This window comes from Anolis carolinensis, chromosome 1 (assembly GCF_035594765.1).
Source record: "Anolis carolinensis isolate JA03-04 chromosome 1, rAnoCar3.1.pri, whole genome shotgun sequence".
Lineage (NCBI taxonomy): Eukaryota > Metazoa > Chordata > Lepidosauria > Squamata > Dactyloidae > Anolis > Anolis carolinensis.
In genome coordinates this window covers 218059221-218078195 of record NC_085841.1, presented here as the reverse complement: position 1 = coordinate 218078195, position 18975 = coordinate 218059221, and the positions used below count along the sequence as shown (strand labels likewise).

General features: G+C 38.1%; 1 protein-coding gene across 4 annotated transcripts in view; it reads left to right on the top strand.

Moving 5' to 3' along the window:
• Positions 1-15201, top strand: part of tank (TRAF family member associated NFKB activator) — a 62859-nt gene extending 47658 nt beyond the window's left edge. For all 4 annotated transcript variants that reach the window (XM_062965270.1, XM_008119139.2, XM_008119137.3 and 1 more), the window contains exons 6-9: positions 184-257; positions 2379-2497; positions 5719-6287; positions 11627-15201. In XM_062965270.1, the coding sequence (XP_062821340.1) occupies positions 184-257; positions 2379-2497; positions 5719-6287; positions 11627-11794 (930 nt within the window). In that variant the 3' untranslated portion in view covers positions 11795-15201. The remainder of the gene's footprint in view (positions 1-183; positions 258-2378; positions 2498-5718; positions 6288-11626) is intronic.
• Positions 15202-18975: the final 3774 nt, after the last annotated feature.

Here is an 18975-nt window from a genome sequence, read left to right as displayed (position 1 = left end):
TAGATTTCCAAACCATTTTAATATTTTATTTTAATTCAGTAAAAAAGGAAAGAGGCAAACGTAGTACAATTGCAAAGTTGTTACTATATTTATCTGTTTAATATATTAATTCACATAAAGGAATTTTGTTAGGTTGCTATAACACAAACATCTTTGCTTTCATACCTTTGATCTTTTTTAAAGGCAAGGAATGAAAAACCTTCTTCATCTAGGCAGGATTTATCTCCAGGGCCCTTTGGTGCAGCTGTTTATGAAAGGTATATCACTTTTTTTCTTTAAAAAAATTGGGGGATTGTTTTTGGTAATTATTTCTTGTTTAACCTTGCAATCCAGTTTTTAAAATCACAAATCCTTTACTGTTTTTCTTTGGTCTTCTCCAGTGCGCAGTTATTAAATACAATGCCAGGAAATCCTGTTTAAGCACCCAAAGATTAAATTAAATGATAAACCAGTTGTCCCTGAGTGCTATTTGGGGGTGCGGGGAATAGTTGTGTTATAAGTTCCATCATGAAACGCCTAAATGAATGGGTACTTAGGCCTGTTGCATAAATGGTATTATTATTATTCCTTACCTTCCTCTCCTCAAGGCTTGAGGATACACCCTAGTTAAAATACACAAATAAAAATATAAAACCATTACAACACATATATTACAAGACATAAGCCAAAGACTAAAATACATTAAAATCATTTATAACAAACACTTGCAATTTTGAAATTCATAGTTTATCATTGACAAGGTAGGACTTCTGGAAGAGATATGTCTTTAATTCTCTTTTAAATTGTGACAGTTGATTTAGCTGTCAGAGCTCTTTTGGCAGGTCATTCCACAATCTTGGGGTGGCCAATAAAAAAGTCCTCTGGGGGACAGTTGCCAGTCAGGTTCTGGCTGATTGGAGTAGACATTCCCCAGAGCACCCAAGTGCTTGGGGCAGATTGTACAAGAACGTATGGTTCATGTTCTGAAGTCACCCTAATTTAAATTAAAGAGAAAACATATAGTCAGAATGGAAAGGTGGATGGCTTCCCATGCCCTGAAGCATTCGTATGTCCAGTAAGTGTGCCCCTTCCTAAAGTTGGAGGACCTAAAGAGGACAGTGCATTCACTGGTAACCTCAAGGTTGAACTTCTGCTATGCGCTTTACATTAGACTACCTCTGTACCAAGTTTGGAAATTCCAATTAGTTCAAGCCAGATTGGTTACAGAAACATCTAGGTCACATCACACCTACAAGATCACCTTCTCCCGTACAATCCACCCCGAACACTGAGGTCCTCTGGGGGGTGACTACTCCACCAGCCAGAACCTGACTGGCAAATGTCACTCAGAGGACTTCTTTATTGGCCGCCCCAAGACTGTGGAACAACCTTCCAGAAGAGACATGTGACACAACTTAAGATCTATCTCTTCCAGCAGGCCTACTCAGTCAGTTTTAATCATGAATTTTAATGTTACATTTTATTAGTATTGCTGTCAATCTTTGTCCTGTGTATTTTAATATATGCATTTAATAGTGTTATATTTTATCTATGTTTTAACCATGTTGTACCCTCATCATCAACATCATCATCATCCCTACCAGAGTCTCACAATGACATAGCTTAGAGCTGGCTTCTCCTCCCTTCATGTCATCATTCAAATTAGAAAAGTTCCATAATTGTGATGTGCATCTCTGCAAATGGCTTTGCCCTCTTCCATTGTGATGGTTTAGATCCTGGCAACCATGCCATATACACTATCATCATTTCCACTCCTATATCTTTAAACACTGCATAGTTTGAAGAATTTAACTAAGCATGTCTGTTGATGATGCCAGGTATAATAGTGTGGCATTGACAGGAGGAAAGATTTTTTCCTAATAGCTTTCAAGAGTGAATGGCAGGAAAATTCTCAAGATTCATTGTGCTTTTAATACTGAATACCAACACAGATGTGACATAGAGCCCTGTTCTCAAATTTCTTAATATTTTTTCTTAAACTGTAAAGCAAACCGTAAAGCAAGTTTAACCATTTATCTATAAACATAATTAGCCCTGTACAGATTCACCTTACCTTGTTGTTCATTCCGCAGTGTAGGTATATTGCAGTATCAGTTTGGAGAGACATTGCATCAGGAAATTGCTGAACCCTTCTTCCCCCAGGAATAAATTAGTGCTTTAAAAATTGAGAGATCACATCACACATTTCCAATATCATTCCTTTTTTTCCCCCGAGTCTGGCTTCTGATATGGTGTCAGAGTTCCCAGTAATATGTTTGTTAGGGAACTGGTTTAAGAAAACCACCAACAATAGTAGTCTCTAGTAGTCTCTACAATAGTAGAGACTAACATGACCATGTCTTTGAATATTACATTACATTTCAAATCATTAATTTTAGGGATGAACTGGAGAGTGTTTTCTGGAGCATGAAGGAAGAATTTTACCGCATCCGCACATTAGCAAAATCACAGACAGACCAGCTGAGTAAATTTAACATACGAAGAGAACCTGCAACTGGTATTGTTTTACTGCATATCTTCTTGTGTGATCTTGCTCTTTTGACTGAATGCTATGCATTGTTGTTGTTTTGCTATGCCACTTATTTGTGTCTTGCCCCTTTCTATTGTATCATGTAGTGCTCTAGAATTATGGAATAATCCCACATAACATTTATCCTACATGAAACTGAAATGTATGTGAGATTTAACTTTCTAGGAAGGAAGCTACTGCTTGCTCTGTCTGTCTTGATCTGTCTACCTCCAAGCAGTACTTGGAATCATTACTTCTGAATCAAAGCTTCTGGGAACTGAAGTTCTCGGAAATGAATTTTTGCAAGCTCTGTTTTTAGCACAGTAAAAATTCTTACTTCGCTTCACAAGTGAATGCTGTAGTCACATTCACTCTGCCCCATTTGCTGTAGAAGAATTGTATTCATGCAAGAAAAGAAAAAAAAACATGATGAGTAGTGTTGACCTGTAGTTATTTTGCTTTAAGCAAACATATATTGGGATCTGTAAATCTGGTGTTACTCATGGTATGGAAAGCATCCATATCAAAGAGCCTTTTTGTGTCTGCGATGTGTTTTGCAGCCTTCATGAGACACATCTCAAAGCATAACGTTATGGTCACAGAACATAACCTGAAATGTTCAGTTTCGGTTAGTATAAGAAAGGCAACAGTGCCAATCTGTACTGTTCATTCCTTTCAATAGCACTTGCACAATAATATTCTGAATGAATTGCATGAGTATGAACAACTACTGCATTTTGGTTTGGAGATAAATACAATTTAATCGCTTTCAAATCCTTTCCTTCTGTTAATCAGAAGGATAATGTGTGTTAGATAACACCATAGATTATCTAATCCATAATGCCACCCCAGTAACTGGTTATATGAGACTCACAGTCCTGGGCCCCAACTGCTAACATCGCTTAATTTGAGCAAATTCTGTTGTATCATATTTTCTATTATTTAACAACAAATGCATATAGCTAATATCAATATGTTTACAACTTACTTTAAAAGCTATTGCAGTTTAGCAATGATTTACATAGATATTTCACTCTAGCGTCCATAAATTAAGACTTTCAAGTTGTTGTGAGGACTTATAGGGTTTTAACTTTTGGTTGGCCATACCAGCTCATATTCTGTGCCTAGCAAAAAGCCAAATTTGGGCTCAGTTCATTCTATAATAAAGTTACATACTAGACTATGTGAAAACCTGTTAAATGTTTTGCACTAAGTGCCACTTATTTAAATATTAGCCAAACCTGACAAGGCTTTTCGGGGTTATAGGATGAAATATCCTATATATCGGGGTTATAGGATGAAATACAGTTTTGACCAAAGTTTATCCATCTCTGAGTAAATATCTTCTTGGGCCATTGAATGTCACTAAGGGGGTACATACTACACCTGGTGAGACCATCAGAAAGGGTGACTCCAAAATGACAGTCTATAAAACTTTTGTATTGCACTTCAGCATAAATTTGTTATTTGTATTTTTTAAAATCCCTGTAATTAGATTTAACCACAAAAACATGTTTTGTAAACCCAGGTTACATGTACTATATCAATATACCTACAAGGCTAAAACTCAATGCCGATTTACTTTTTGAACCTTCTGATGTGCTTGTGCTGCAACTGGAGTTTTCATTATTACCCAAATAGAATGATGCTTCAAATCACGTCGTTGCTTCTCCACATGCTACAAGCAAGCATTGATGTTTTTGTTGCTGCTGTTTATTGTAGCTACTCATTTGGTCAAACTTTATTGTATTTTAGCTACAATATTGTCTGGTACAGGAGGAGGTCCATAGGTTACTGCATGGCTGGCACCAACCCTAGTAATGCCAACGGGTTGGACTGGACTGTTTTTGCAGCCTTGCAAGTTGAAATGGCTGCCAAGCCAAATCTTCTCCCTTTTGTATCTCTGCTCCAGATACATAAATATGATGATAGGATGGCTATCATCATATTTATTCTGTCTTCATGGTAGTATGCAGCCTGCAGTAGAAGAGACATGAAAAAGACATCTTGCAGCCATTTTAGCACTGAACACTGCAAAGATAGTAAAACCGATTACAATTTCTAGACAAGGGATGGATAGCCCTTTGGTCTCCAGATATTTTGAGCTGCAATCCCCCAGCCCAAAAAATGTAAACCAATTATTTATCATTCCTTAACCACTGGCATTAGGTGTTGCTAAAGAACTACTCATAGGAAGTCTCCCCTGAATGGGATAGGGTCATGATCTTTCTGTATTTATATTAAAAGCCACATCCTTTTCAGGGCTAGAAAACATAGGCTTTCCAAGTGTTGTTGGATTACAGCTCCCATCACTACTAACCAGCATACAAAGTGATTTTCTTTATTGTCTCAAAAGCGACTTGAGAAACTTCAAATCACTTCTGGTGTGAGAGAATTAGCCGTCTGCAAGGATGTAGCCCAGGGGACTCCTGGATGTTTTTTACCATCCTTATGGGAGGCTTCTCCCATGTCCCTGCATGGAGCTGGAGCTGATAGAGGGAGCTCATCCTCACTCTCCTCGGGTTGGATTTGAACCTGGCAGCCTTTGGGTCAGCAACCCAACCTTCAAGTCACAAGGCTTTAACCCACTACACCATTGGGGGCTCCATTCAAAGTGATGAATCGACAATACAGCAGCACCTGGAGGACCATTTGTTCATCATCTCTGGTCTAGTTGCTGGGCTATTCAAAGAAAGGATTAGGTCAGTGGTTCTCAACCTGTGAGTCCCCAGGTGTTTTGGCCTACAACTTCCAGAAATCCCAGCCAGTTTACCAGCTGTTAGGGTTTCTGGAAGTTGAAAGCCAAAATGTCTGGGGACCCACAGGTTGAGAACCACTGGATTAGGTGATATAGGCACAAAAGCATGTATCTCTGGTTCTATAGAAGAGCTTCAGTAAATGAGAAATCAGTGAATTTTCATGGAAGAGTCCTGTCATCCTGTGATGTCAGGACATTCCAAGATTTTGGGAGTGGCACAACTTCCATTTTATATGTACAATTAGTTGATGCTTTGATTTGTCTGGTGCTGTGTGTCTTGGATCAAGGTGGGAATTGTATAGTTTTTCAGATTTGTTTAGACTGTAACTCCCGGCAGCCCTAAGTATCAGGGGATGCTAGCATTTGTAGCCCAACAACACACTGAGAGCTGTGTGTGACCCAGCCCATTTTGTATACCCTTTAACCATTTCCTTGGGATCTACCTTTACAGAAATTCCATTCTCCAAGCCGATCCAGTGCACTGATGAACAAGCAGATGATGTTTGCAGTCCTTGGGTGAAAAGGGGCATAACCACGGACGTTCCACACTTCACATCCATCACAGTGAGAGAAATTGGTCAAGATGAAGAGGAAAACTCAGTGGAATCGCTCTCAAAGCTGAATGTGAAATTCCCCCCTACAGAGAACGACACCACTTTCTTAGAGAGTACCACAGATGCTCCTCCAATCCCATGTATCCCAGGAGCTGAAGCCTTACTTCAGGTGAACAGGGACCTTGCAGACCAGGATGTGAACTTCAGCGAGATGAAATGCAACTTGTTTGAGGAGCTTGGCCCTCACTCTGCCACTCCAGCAGTACATAATCCAGCATCTACCAACATAACCAAAGCCTCAGCCCAAGCGAATGCACACGTCCAGACTCCAGTGGACAAAACTTCGTGTTTTAAAGTACCTTTTTTATACAGCTATGGAAACACAGCCTTCCCAAAACAAGATGACGCTGAAATGAACTTTCCTGCCTTAGAAACAAATGAGGTAACCCCTGGATCACCTCAACAGGTACCTCCTTTTTTTTAGAATAGCAATAATTTTATATTGGTGCAAAATATAGAAAATTGATCATGTTTTGGAAGATACTAAACATATCACTTTGCTTAATATCTACGAAATTAATGCAAAATATTTGCATTAGCCCAAATGCCTAGCTGTCATTGTGCCACCATCTTACACTTGCTATTTATTCTGGAACTATAGCTCGTATTCCCAGTTTTGAGCCTGATGTAGCATGCCTTAAAACAAGAATGAAGTATTTGGGGCCTTCGGATATTTTGTCCCACAATTCACATGAATACCATCCAGCTTAGCCAATGATAAGGAAATAATGCAGTTTTATTCCCCCAAAAAACTACTAAATCAAATATTCTTCCCTCCCTCCCTCTTAATTTCTCATTCGTTATCTTTGTTTCTTATGTCAGGATTTCTGACAGTATATCATCCTTAATCCAGCACTGTAACCACTATAGCTATATATGCAAACAAATTCTATAGCACCTTTGAGACTAAGAATTTGGTAGCATGGGATTTCATAGTCTTAAGTTTACTGCATCAGGTGCAGGCTACGCCTGTGGCTTCTGTCTCTGTTGCATGCCATTAGGATCCAAGGCAACATCAGAACTCCTGCCTTGGCAAGGAAACATTTAGATAAAACACAAAAAGTTAATTGACTTGTAGAGTTTGTGACACATAAAATCAATATGTACTGATGGCAGTTTCAGTCCAGACATATTTTTGCTTGAATTTAATCTTCACATGTTGGTACATTTATAAACAGATAGCGCTTATAGCTTCCAGCTGATTAAGTGTGCACTGTGTATGGATTTCAGATTGCTTTAATCCGGTTAATCTTTTCACCTTAAAAAAAGGTGATCTAGTATTTTCTACAGTTACAGAATGAAGTGATACATTTAATCTAAGATCTGACAATATTAAAGTATATAATCTTACATTTCTAAGTCATTAGTTATTTCTGTAAACAGATATGTTTAGGAAATCCCTCAATATATTTGCAGTGGCACCCATGTCATTTAAAATGATAAACTCTACTGAAAACTAATGAATTAATGGGCAAGTAGATGTGACTTTTAAAAGTATAGTGAGTGTTATCATGAAGAACCAGCACTATTTTTGGTGTCATGGCTTCTTGTTTAAAGATTTTGTAAGGTATACTTCCACATTTTACCCCATTTCACAAACCGGCACTTAATTTTAAACTCGTTGGCTTAAATTCTTAATTTTGCCTTTATTCAGTTTTATTCTGAAATAAAATAAGGAGCTCTACATTAGTAGACTGATTATATATTTTATACCAGATCTAGTTTATTTTCTATACTAGGCTTTAGCTTCCTGCACTGAATTATTTGATGACTAACCAGTTTTTGTTTTGCATCCCATCAAATTCTGAATTGGGTTGGATCAAAACAAATTAAACTATTTCTTCTATTACTAGTAAGATTCCTGTGGTGTTGCAAAGCATCCGCTCTATTACTTGTTACTTTCCCTTTTCTCCAATATGTCTCCTGCTTGTTCTTTTAACTAGTCTGTGTATTCATTTCTCAATAGATGGCACCCTGCATTGTATATTAAAGCATGTGAAATAGCTGATATGCGATTGCAGGTTGATAGAGAAATATGCAGCTTAAAAAGTACAGGAAAATTGGTGTTGAACTGCCGCAGCGTTTGAGGCATGAAGCTAGAAGATTTTATATTCTTGAAATAAATCACAAGAAGCATAGGAGGGTACATATTCTGAAATGTGAATGGCCAGTGCTACAATTCAGTGACAGCCAGGAAGTCTTGATATTTTAAGTGTTTACGTTTGGAAAGAAAACTGGCAACTGAAAATAGTTCCAATATTTGTTAGTTGTATCCAGGAAGGAATGGAGAACATAAGGCCTCTGATTAAAATTGTGCGTCTTATCCAGAAACTTCAGTAGAAGAAGCCAATGTGATTTTAGAAGCCATTAAATATACAACTGCATATGTTTGCCTAAATATTTTGCTACCTTCATCACGCTTTCTAAATATATGCATGCCTTTCTAATGTATGAATATGGAGGGTTCATGTTAATGGATTGACACTTCAGGTCCAGTTAATGAAAAATATAATCATCATCATCTTTATTTATATTCAGCCCTATCTCCCCGGAAGGACTCAGGGCGGATTCCAAACATAAAATTTAGACATTCAATGCCTAAACTCAACAACCATACACCCATAATAATGAAAATTAACAACTCAACATATAAAAACAAATTATGACTTAACAACTAAATTTAAATAAAAAATCAACCTGCTATATAAGACATAAAACAAAACATCAAACGGAAGCGTCATTTTCCCAGTTCCTTGGGGCAAATTGATTGATCATTGCGCGAGATGTCTATTGAACTGGTGGGGCGAACAGGGAATTAGAAGGGTTGATAGTTTGATTCTTTTGATACATCCATAGTATTTTATTTTAATAGCAGTAGGGAAAATAGGAGAGGTCCATTTTCTATAAGTAAGGATTTCCTGAGGCATGTGAAAAGGGACCTGACCCTGTTACTGGGAGAGGCAAAATGAGTGTATCAGCAGAAGCTTCCACTGATGTTTATATGCCCTTATGAACTATAATGCTGGTCTGTATTGCTGATTTATCGCCCTCCCCACAACTATCGCTTTTTTGGCTAGAGAGAGGCATTCTGCCATGTATTTACTACACATCTTAACAAAGATGAGGAGAAGAAACATAAATGCAGTGTAATTGACATCTATTAAGTCATTAGCACACTGACTCTCCGTTGATTTAATAAATTTGGCTCTTGCCAATAGAAAAAATAGAAAAATTTGGTTGCAGCTTCTTAAGCATCTGGACTGAAACCTGTTCCATTGAAAATGATAATAGAGAATGAAATGAGAATCTAGGCTGAAATGAAGGATTAGGACGTTGAAGCACCTGTGCATTCTGTGTCATTCAAGGATCTGGTTTAGCAATCAGATTGATTCAGGGTGAGAAAAGGAAATATTTTGAGAGAAATTGTGCATTGCTGTGAAATGAATGTACGTAGTACCAGTTCAGCGAAACACTTCAACATCTCTTTCTGTTTGGAATCATTTTTGTGTATAATGATTGATCTTTTAGAGTTATAACACTCCTTTTACACCACAAGGCCTCACCATTTGGCTGACAATTGAAAATTCTGCCATCATTTTTTAAAAGAAAAAGTGAGAGAATAACTAAGGCTACATGCATCAGCTACAGCATTAATTTAGTAGTTGGCAAGGGTACATGTTAATCTGTGAGCTGCAATTTAAGGACATACTTGTTTGTTTTCAAGAGTTACGGTGTGCTACTGAAATAGAAAATACTAAAGATGGTCTTTCCTTTTAATTATGAGTTGTCGTTTTGTTGGTTAAGTTGTAAGCTATTTATGTTTCCTTGAATATCTCAAAACATGGAAGTTGTGGCAGTATGAAATGTTATTTAATGGATTAATCCGCCAGTTAAAAGATAATTAATGGGTTGAAAACACCAATAATGATAGATACCTTGGACATACATACAACTCCATCCAGTGAAAAGGCATAACTGTTGACATAGATCTAAAATAAAAGCCTGCGTAATATCCTAGATCGGTCTACAGTTTTAAAAAATGCATCCTGAAGAAATGCATTGTTAGACCAGATAATCTTGCAATAGACGTTGAAGAAATTTATAGTAAAATCCCTTATATAGCTACTCAGAAATAAGACCCACTGAAATCGGTGGTTTAACCTTCTGATAAGTGAGAATGCAGCTTGACTCCAGATTAAAATACAGTGAGTAAAATTGTTAAAGATAAGTCCCTCAGTCTGATGTGTGCTTAAATCAAGTAAATGCAGCAAGAATGGCACAGATATTACAGCATATAATCATGCCTCATATTATTGTTATTACAACTGCCACTTTAAATCAAGGCAGAGTTGCAAATAAGTAATTAAAAGTACACTTCTATAGTGATAGTTAAAATATGCATCAGTGCCTAGACACATTTCTGAAGCAATTTACACCAACAAAAGGTAGTCTGTTTCTTAGAACTTGGATGTAATTACATTTAATTAGTCTATGTTCTGTGCAGATTGATGACTGACCACAGTAAAATATCCACAGCCCAAAGTCTGCTGAAGTATTTGGACAAATATTAACTGTCATTTAGACAGAGAATGGACTTCTAAAGCACTCGCCGCTCTTTTAAATGAATAGCTGCGTATCAGAGTTTTTTAGGTTTTTAAATATATGAATAGCTTGTAGTTGAAGTGCTTACAGACACATATCAAAGAAACTTCCGAACACAGTTTGCTTTGTCTAGCCTCAAATCTCCCTTGCTCGCCTGCCTTCCCAACTTAGTACTGAGATATTTGTCCTAAGATAAGTCACTGCATCAACTAAAGTAACTGTGAAAAATTGTCACTTGCCTTCTGCCCTTTTCTCCTCTTCCCAGATGATTTTCCCCTATTTTAGTGCCTTTCAAAATGTGTACTTACGTTTAGAAATCAAGGGACCAAATCTTTGGAACATTGAGCAAATACTTCCCCGTCAAAACATTTGCTTTGACAAAATAAGAATTGCAACAAAATAATAAGTCACTAATTATCCCTTGAGTACTACAGAAAAAATAATAACAAACTATCCTAGGAGGAAAAAAAAACCCATGGATGTACATTTAACCCCCAAACTATAGAGAGTATGTTTTCAGCTAGGTTCATCCATGAATTAAACTGATCTTATCTTGGCTAGCAATTTTGGTAACCAAACTATTGCTTGTATATTTACGATATTAATGTGTTTAAAACAGAGGTGCCGTTTGAGACATATAGTTGATATATTTTGACATACAATGGAATAGAAAATATAGCATATGTATATACAGAGCTAAATTACTACCAAGAAATGCCTTAGCTGATAAGCATTTTTTAAATACAAATATTTTATGGTCTAAATCAAATGGTTAGTCTCAACTAATGTAGACTCTTTGAATTTATGGAATTTACATAAATGTTGATTTATCAAGTTTTCATCAATTTAGGGAGTCTATGCTATTTGGGACTAGTAGGTAAATTCAGCTTTATGTGTTCACCACTCCTTTGAGACTTTCAATAAAGAGCAAAGCTTCAGTAGTTAGACTAAGTTACTGTATTTTGTTACTATTTTGTTCTACATATCATCCAACTGGCATGTCCTTGGGACAGCTTACAAAAAGGATAGTTGGATTCTATATTTGCTATATGATTACCAAAACAAAAACACTCTCTAGCCAGTAGAGAAAAAAATAGCATGTACTTTATATAAAGCACTGACTTTTCATTCCACTTCTTGCAGCCACACTGGAAACCATATCACTCTGAAGACAGTGACTTATTGACATTTGCTTCTGAAAACCCAGAACTCAATCAGTCTGAAATATGTGAATTCTGTCAGAAAGTTTTCCCACCATCGCTTACATCCAAGGAGGATTTTTTGAGGCATCTGAATTCACACTTCAACTGAAGTCTTAGTGTCACTGGAGCACAGATAAGTTTTATTTAAATCGAAACTTTATAGTTACTGTACTTGGTTTCAGTACATATAGTCATATCAGAAGGGAAGGCTACATTTAGAACAGAATTGATCCGGATCCATATGGCTCACTTTTGTATGATTAAAGCCAATTTTTAAGGCGTAAAAGGAGACAGTGTGGAAACCTCACTCCCCTCCATGTGTTCTTTTCAAAAACTTGGTTGCGGTCAAAGAATCTGGAGCTTGTGGACATCCTGTATGAAAAGAAGAACTCTGTGAACTCTTCATTGATTCAAAAGTGGAGTTGGTAACTAGAACTATTGTGCATCTGACTTTGAACATTTTTTATACTTTTGTAGCCTTTGATTGTAACATAACATTATTAATTACTTGTGGGGGACCAAGTCCTATTTATTTTGGTATCCAGCTTCAATAATGTATGGATTGTGATATAGGCCACAGATTAAGCACTTAACTGAAATCTTGTTCTTTGTGGAGTTCAACGTGTTGAAATTCATTTCCCAGTGTTGGATCATTTAGAAATAGTAGGAGAGGAGAATTCCAGGAGCACATTCACCATGGCTGTCACTAACAGATGACCTGATACCACAGATAAAGACATTTAAGCATGGGGTGGATGCATGGAATATGCATTACCTATGGCCCACATAATTCAGGGGAATTATGGACATAACTTTGTAGTTGGCTGTCTCTAGTTTTAGCATTAGTGTGTGTGTCTTCAAGTCACATGTCAACTTAGAGTGAACCAAGGAACATTCAGAGGTGGTTTTGCCAGTTCCTTTCTTTGAAATATAGCATACAAATATGTAGTTTTCACACATGAACATAATCTTGTTTAAATAATATTTCTACCATAGTAAAACTAGTACTAGGAGTATGCATTCCGAAAAACTAAAATCTAGATGCTATTATTCAAGGCCAGTGTATAATATCTAGATTGAACTGTGATGTTATGTTCACTCTCTATTAAATTTGCACAACTCATAAACATTTTCTCTTTCCTCTCTTTTACTCTCCTACTTCCCACTCTTGCAAAAAAAAAAAAACAGTTATCAGGAGAAGCATAGAGAGTAAGCATCCTGCCCTGTAATTTGTGTATTGCTGTGCATTTGTGGCATTTGTCAGGCTATGCTGATAATTGCAAAGAACTGTATGATCTGCTGTTCATCATTTTAAGTTCAAAATGCAGGGCAGTCTGTACACAGAGAGTCTGTTTCTGGATTTCCCTCTCTTGGTCAGAGAGATCTCCACTGTTCAACATATTTAATAAATACATTGCTGAGTATCAGGATAGTAGCATGACTATGCAATTAAAAAAACGAAAGTCCGTAGGTCAATAGCAGAGCTCATTTTTGCTTGGAGAAGCTTCAGTCCCTGCTATTTTAAGTCAACATTGGAGAGCTACTGCCAGTGAGTGTAAACTCACTAAGGTGGGCCAATGGCCTGATTCATTGTGAGACAGTTTATTGTTCTTATACCATCACAGTGGTTCACTATGGTTTGTTTCCAGCCCCACCCTCCTGTGGATACTAAAATCGGTGGAGGCTCAAGTTCCATTATATACAATGGCATAGTAAAATGGCATCCATTATATAAAATGGTGAACCACTCAAATCCATGATGTTGACATCCTGAAGATCTGTGACATGGTGGGGAGGTTACAGCAGGATATGCCTACACATCAGCATAATGTTCAACATGCAACAAAATTAAGATTTGTTTTTTTTTTTTGGGGGGGGGGGGTCTCCAAATTTATCTTTTCAAGTCACAAATTGATTGAATTGTGGGTGCAGAACCTGTGGATATGGTTTTTTGCTTGCTCTCCCAACATGAGGGAAGTTGATGCAATGTCATTTTAATGTTTTAGTAAGTCTGCTTGCCCTCCTCCCACCTATATCTTTACTGGTGCTGAATCTTCCTTCAGCTTTAACCTGTGCAGAGAAGGATGGAAACCTGTGCTGATGACAGCCCCTGTAATTCAAGAAGGAAAGAAGTGTTTCAGTTTTGGACTACTAAACAAAAAAAGAAGGATATAACAACCTCCTGGAATGTCAGCAATTGAAGGCCCCCATCTAGGCATAGTTGTGGACTACTGGCGAAAGAGCCATAGCATAAAAGAGACAACGTGTTTTGCATCAAGTTCAGTTTCCAACAAGAAACAAGGAAGTCGGTTGCCTGAAACCTTTAGCGTGCTGGCTAGACCTGTCTACATTACAAGTCCAATTAAGATAAGAACATTCAATTAGTCTTAAGGAGCAACTGGTGGTCCTGGATGCAGATGATATACAGTAGAGTCCCACTTATCCAACATAAACGGACCAGCAGAACGTTGGATAAGCCAAAAGGTTGGATAATAAGGAAAGATTAAGGAAATGCCTATTAAACATCAAATTATGTTATGATTTTACAAATTAAGCACCAAAACATCATGTTTTACAACAAAAAGCAGTTCAATACATAGTAATGTTATGTAGTAATTACTGTATTTACGAATTTAGAACCAAAACATTGCAATGTATTGAAAACATTGACTACAAAACACTGACTACTAAAAGGCAGATTGCGTTGGATAATACAGAACGTTTGTATAAGCGAGACTCTTGTACATAACAAGATACAAGCAGCCACTGTGGTAGGTATGGTATTAACATCATAAGACTACACAAGCATTTAGCTTTATTGGAGTTTGGGAGTATGGTTTTATATACACATATATAAAAATCTTGTATTTTTTAAAAAACTCCAGCATAATTAAGATACATTTTCAGTACTGAAAGGTTTTGCAGTCTTCCAGTTTTTCCTGGCACACCAGATTGTCGTATTTTGAAGACAATTTTGCAACATGGATAAGCTTGATGTTTCATTCTACTGTTTTTATTTGAGATACAATAATTGTACAGTAATGAGTTATAATTAATTGTCTCTATATGCTGTTAATTTCTTCACTTTCTCAAAATGTCTGCTATTACACGAAATGCCCATTTTACAAGTCATAAAGGGCAGAGGAGGGATGCCTTGCATAATGTTTAACTCATTTGGCTATACGCACACACGTCTCTCTACAACTTTGGTTACAACCTCTCATCTGTCTTTGACAAGCTGTTAACTGCTCTCCACTAAAATAAATGGTTCTGTGCAGGGTTTTGTCTCTGGTGTGACCCAGAATGTGTGTTTTGTTTTTCTGTAATGAAACCACCATGCAAAGCTTTTACAAATGCATATATACCATTAGAGGGTCTTAGGTTTATTTCCAAATTAGAAGTGCTTTGGAAAAAGAAGAACCTGTATTTCTTAAAAATAGTCCCTGTGATCCTGAAATTCTTAGGTGTGATGTATGATAGCAATATAATAAATAAAAATATGCTTTTTTAAAAAAATGTGTATTTGCATTGTCTAACTTTGATCTTCTTGCATTCAACCATTCGATTTTCCCCAGGCAGGAATATGCCATTCTATCCAATAGCATATTCCGGGGGGGGGGGGGGGGGGGGGCTTGGGTTTCACTAGAAATTATGCCAAAACAGGACCTCTCAGGCCCCTTTTACACTACCATATAAAATTCAGATTATCTGCTTTGAACCAGGTTATATGGCAATATAAGGTAAGGTAAGGTAAAGGTTTTTCCCTGACGTTAAGTCCAGTCGTGACCGACTCTGGGGGTTGGTGCTCATCTCCATTTCTAAGCTGAAGAGCCGGCGTTGCCCGTAGACACCTCCAAGGTCATGTGGCCGGCATGACTGCATGGAGCGCCCTTACCTTCCCGCCGGAGCGGTACCTATTGATCTACTCACATTTGCATGTTTTCGAACTGCTAGGATGGCAGGTGCTGGGGCTAACAGCGGGCGCTCATTCTGCTCCCAGGATTTGAACCTGGGACCTTTTGGTCCGCAAGTTCAGCAGCTCAGCGCTTTAACACACTGCGCCACCACCAGGGGCGCAGTGTGTTAAAGTGTAGACTTCTATAATCCACTTCAAAGCAGATAATGTGAATTAGTTTATTGATAATCTGGATTATATGGCAGTGTAGAAGGGGCCTGAGAAACACATCGGGAAGTATCCACATTTGTTAGCATGGAGAGGTTAGCAATAATTTTAAAACTATTAAAAATACATCAAAAGAGAGCACACAATATTTCAGGAGCCTTATGCACACCTGGCATAACAGATTTATGAAAAGACATTGTTGCTTATTGAGTCCTTTATTGAAGGTTTAATTGCCAGGAAGAGGAATATGAGCTTGAGATGCTTTTTTTGTTCCAGGTACTGAAAGAATGGGGATTGGTTAAGATGCACCTCAATTTTGGGGGCAAAAAAGTGTCATGCCTCTTCAAATTCCATAGCACTGCTGGTCACAACTGACTTCCAGCAAGAGCTCTCCATGTAGAACAGGATGCAATGATTACCACCGCTGATGTAGGAAGGGTGCTGGGACACACCAAAACGCTCCCTAGTAACTCCCTGGACTATCTATATTATATTTCTGGGAAGGAGAGGAACAATCTGCTGACAGAAATCATTATATAAGGCCAGGGAGACAGCAAGAGCTATTCAACCAGAGTTAGGTCAGTTAGGGATTGGAGTTTGAAGAGTCAGAGTTTGGATTTTGAAGAGAAAGGAAGGAAGAGTTTTGGGAACTGTTAGTGAGAAACCTCTTTAAGGGAAGAGTTAAAATAGCCTTCAGGGAGAAGTGCTAAGAATTGTAGTGAGTCTCTAAGGCAGGGGTCCTCAAACTTTTAAACAGAGGGCTGGTCCACAATCCTTCAGAGTATTGAGGGGCCAAATTATCATTTGAAAAAAATTCCTATGCACACTGCACGTGTCTTAGTTGTAGTGCAAACAAAAAACCAACAACAACAAAAGAACAATATTTATTATTTATTTATTTATTTGCAGTATTTATATTCCGCCCTTCTCACCCCGAAGGGGACTCAGGGCGGATCACATTATACATATAAAGCAAACATTCAATGCCTTAACATAGAACAAAGACAAGACAAACACGGGGCTCCGAGCTGGCCTCGAACTCATGACCTCTTGGTCAGAGTGATTTGTTGCAGCTGGTTGCTCAACAGCCTGCGCCACAGCCCGGCCCGGCCCGGCAATACAATATTTCAAAATAAGAACAATTTTAACCAACATAAACCTATCAGGATTTCAATGGGAAGTGTGGGCCTGCTTCTGGCCAATGAGATAGTCAAGTTAATTAGGATTGTTGTTGTTGTGTGCCTCCAAGTCATTTCTCACTTTGGCAAGCCTAAGTCTAAAACTGAGGGCAGGGGCCAGGTAAATGAGCATGGGCCTTAATTTGGGGACCATTGCTCTAAGGGTTAGTTAGAGTGCTTGTTTTAAGAGCCTCTGGAAGAGAGGACTCAAAGGTTCCAAAAGCCTTTTTTGATTCCTTGTGAGGGAACATATTTTTAAAGAACTCAAGATGAAGAGCCATTCTCTGTTAAAGTAACCAGCCTGTTAATTCACTGTAACCCATATGCAACCTTTTTGTTCAAGTGCAAATAAACAACACAGTCTCTATTTTTACTTCACCTCAAGTGTTCATGTGTTTTCCTGATCGTCATAATAAAGAGGTGGTCTGTCTGCTTATTAACCATCACTCTAGAGGACAGAGTTTCCCTCCATTTTTGGGTCTCTCTGTGCTGGCTCTGGTGAGTGGTGGCAGATATATGTTATATTGGTGACAGCAATTAAATATATTATGTATTTGGTGGCAGCAAATGGCCTAGCCCGCCATATTTTGGCCTCACATGCTATACTGCTTAAGCGGCTGAGGGGAAAAAAGGAAGAGGCCTGAGTCTGTTAGGAATGGGATAGAATCATAGAGTTGGAAGAGACCTCATGGGCCATCCAGTCCAACCCCCTGCCAAGAAGCAGGAAAATTTATTTTTTTGTTTACAGTAGAGTCTCACTTATCCAACATAAAAGGGCTGACAGAACATTGGATAAGCGAATATGTTGGATAATAAGGAGAGATTAAGGAGAAGCCTATTCAACATCAAATTAGGTTATGATTTTACAAATTAAGCACCAAAACATCATGTTATACAACAAATTTGACAGAAAAAGTAGTTCAATACACAGGAATGCTACGTACTAATTACTGTATTTACGAATTTAACATCAAAATATCATGATATATTGAAAACATTGACTACAAAAATGTGTTGGGTAATCCAGAACGTTGGATAAGCGAGTGTTGGATAAGTGAGACTCTACTGTATTTATTTACAGTATTTATATTCTGCCCTTCTCACTCCGAAGGGGATTCAGGGGAGATTACAGTGCACATGTAGTCTTGGCAAACATTCAGTGCCATTAGATATATGACATATAGACAGTCACAGAGGTAATTTAACATTTTCCAACTTTCAGCTTCATGAGGGTATGCTCGATTCCAGCCACAGGGGGAGCTGCCGCTTCATCATCCACTGTGACACTGAGTCCTTGATGAAGTACTTCCTCATTCCTTTCCACATGCTGCTGGAAGTTTTCATGGTGTGGTAAATTAGTTAAATTAGCCTCCCCGCATGAAGCGGTACCTAAATTTTCTACTCAACAGATGCAACTGTTTTTCGAGCTGCTTATGTCAATGGCAAGCTAGGCTATTAATGGCCGGGAGCTCAATCCGACCTGGGCTGGCTTTGAATGCATGACCTCACGGTTAGTAGTGATTTATTGCAGCTGGCCACAGCCTGGCCCCTCACATACAAAGCATCTCCGACAGATGGCCATCCAGCCTCTGCTTAAAAGCCTCCAAAGAAAGAGCCTCCACCACACAGGGCAGAGAGTTCCACTGCTGAACAGTTCTCACAGTGAGGAAGTTCTTCCTAACGTTCAGGTGGAATGGCCCCTGTTGGGATTTCTAGCAATCATGCATGCATTTAAAGTGGGATAGTTTCTGTACTCACTTGATTTGTTTGTTAGTAACCTGAGCCAAAGGCTGCATTTCAAAGTTTATGGCACCTATTTGGGGTTTGCATGTGGGTTAAGGGGAGCATCCTTTGGAGACATGCCTCGAGTCAGGTAGGCATCCAGATTTGGGGTATATAAAGGGGGAATTTATTTGTTCTCACACAACAGGAAGCCGTTACACTCTCTTCTACCTTTGTGCTGTTTTGTAGAAACTTGGTTCCTGATGA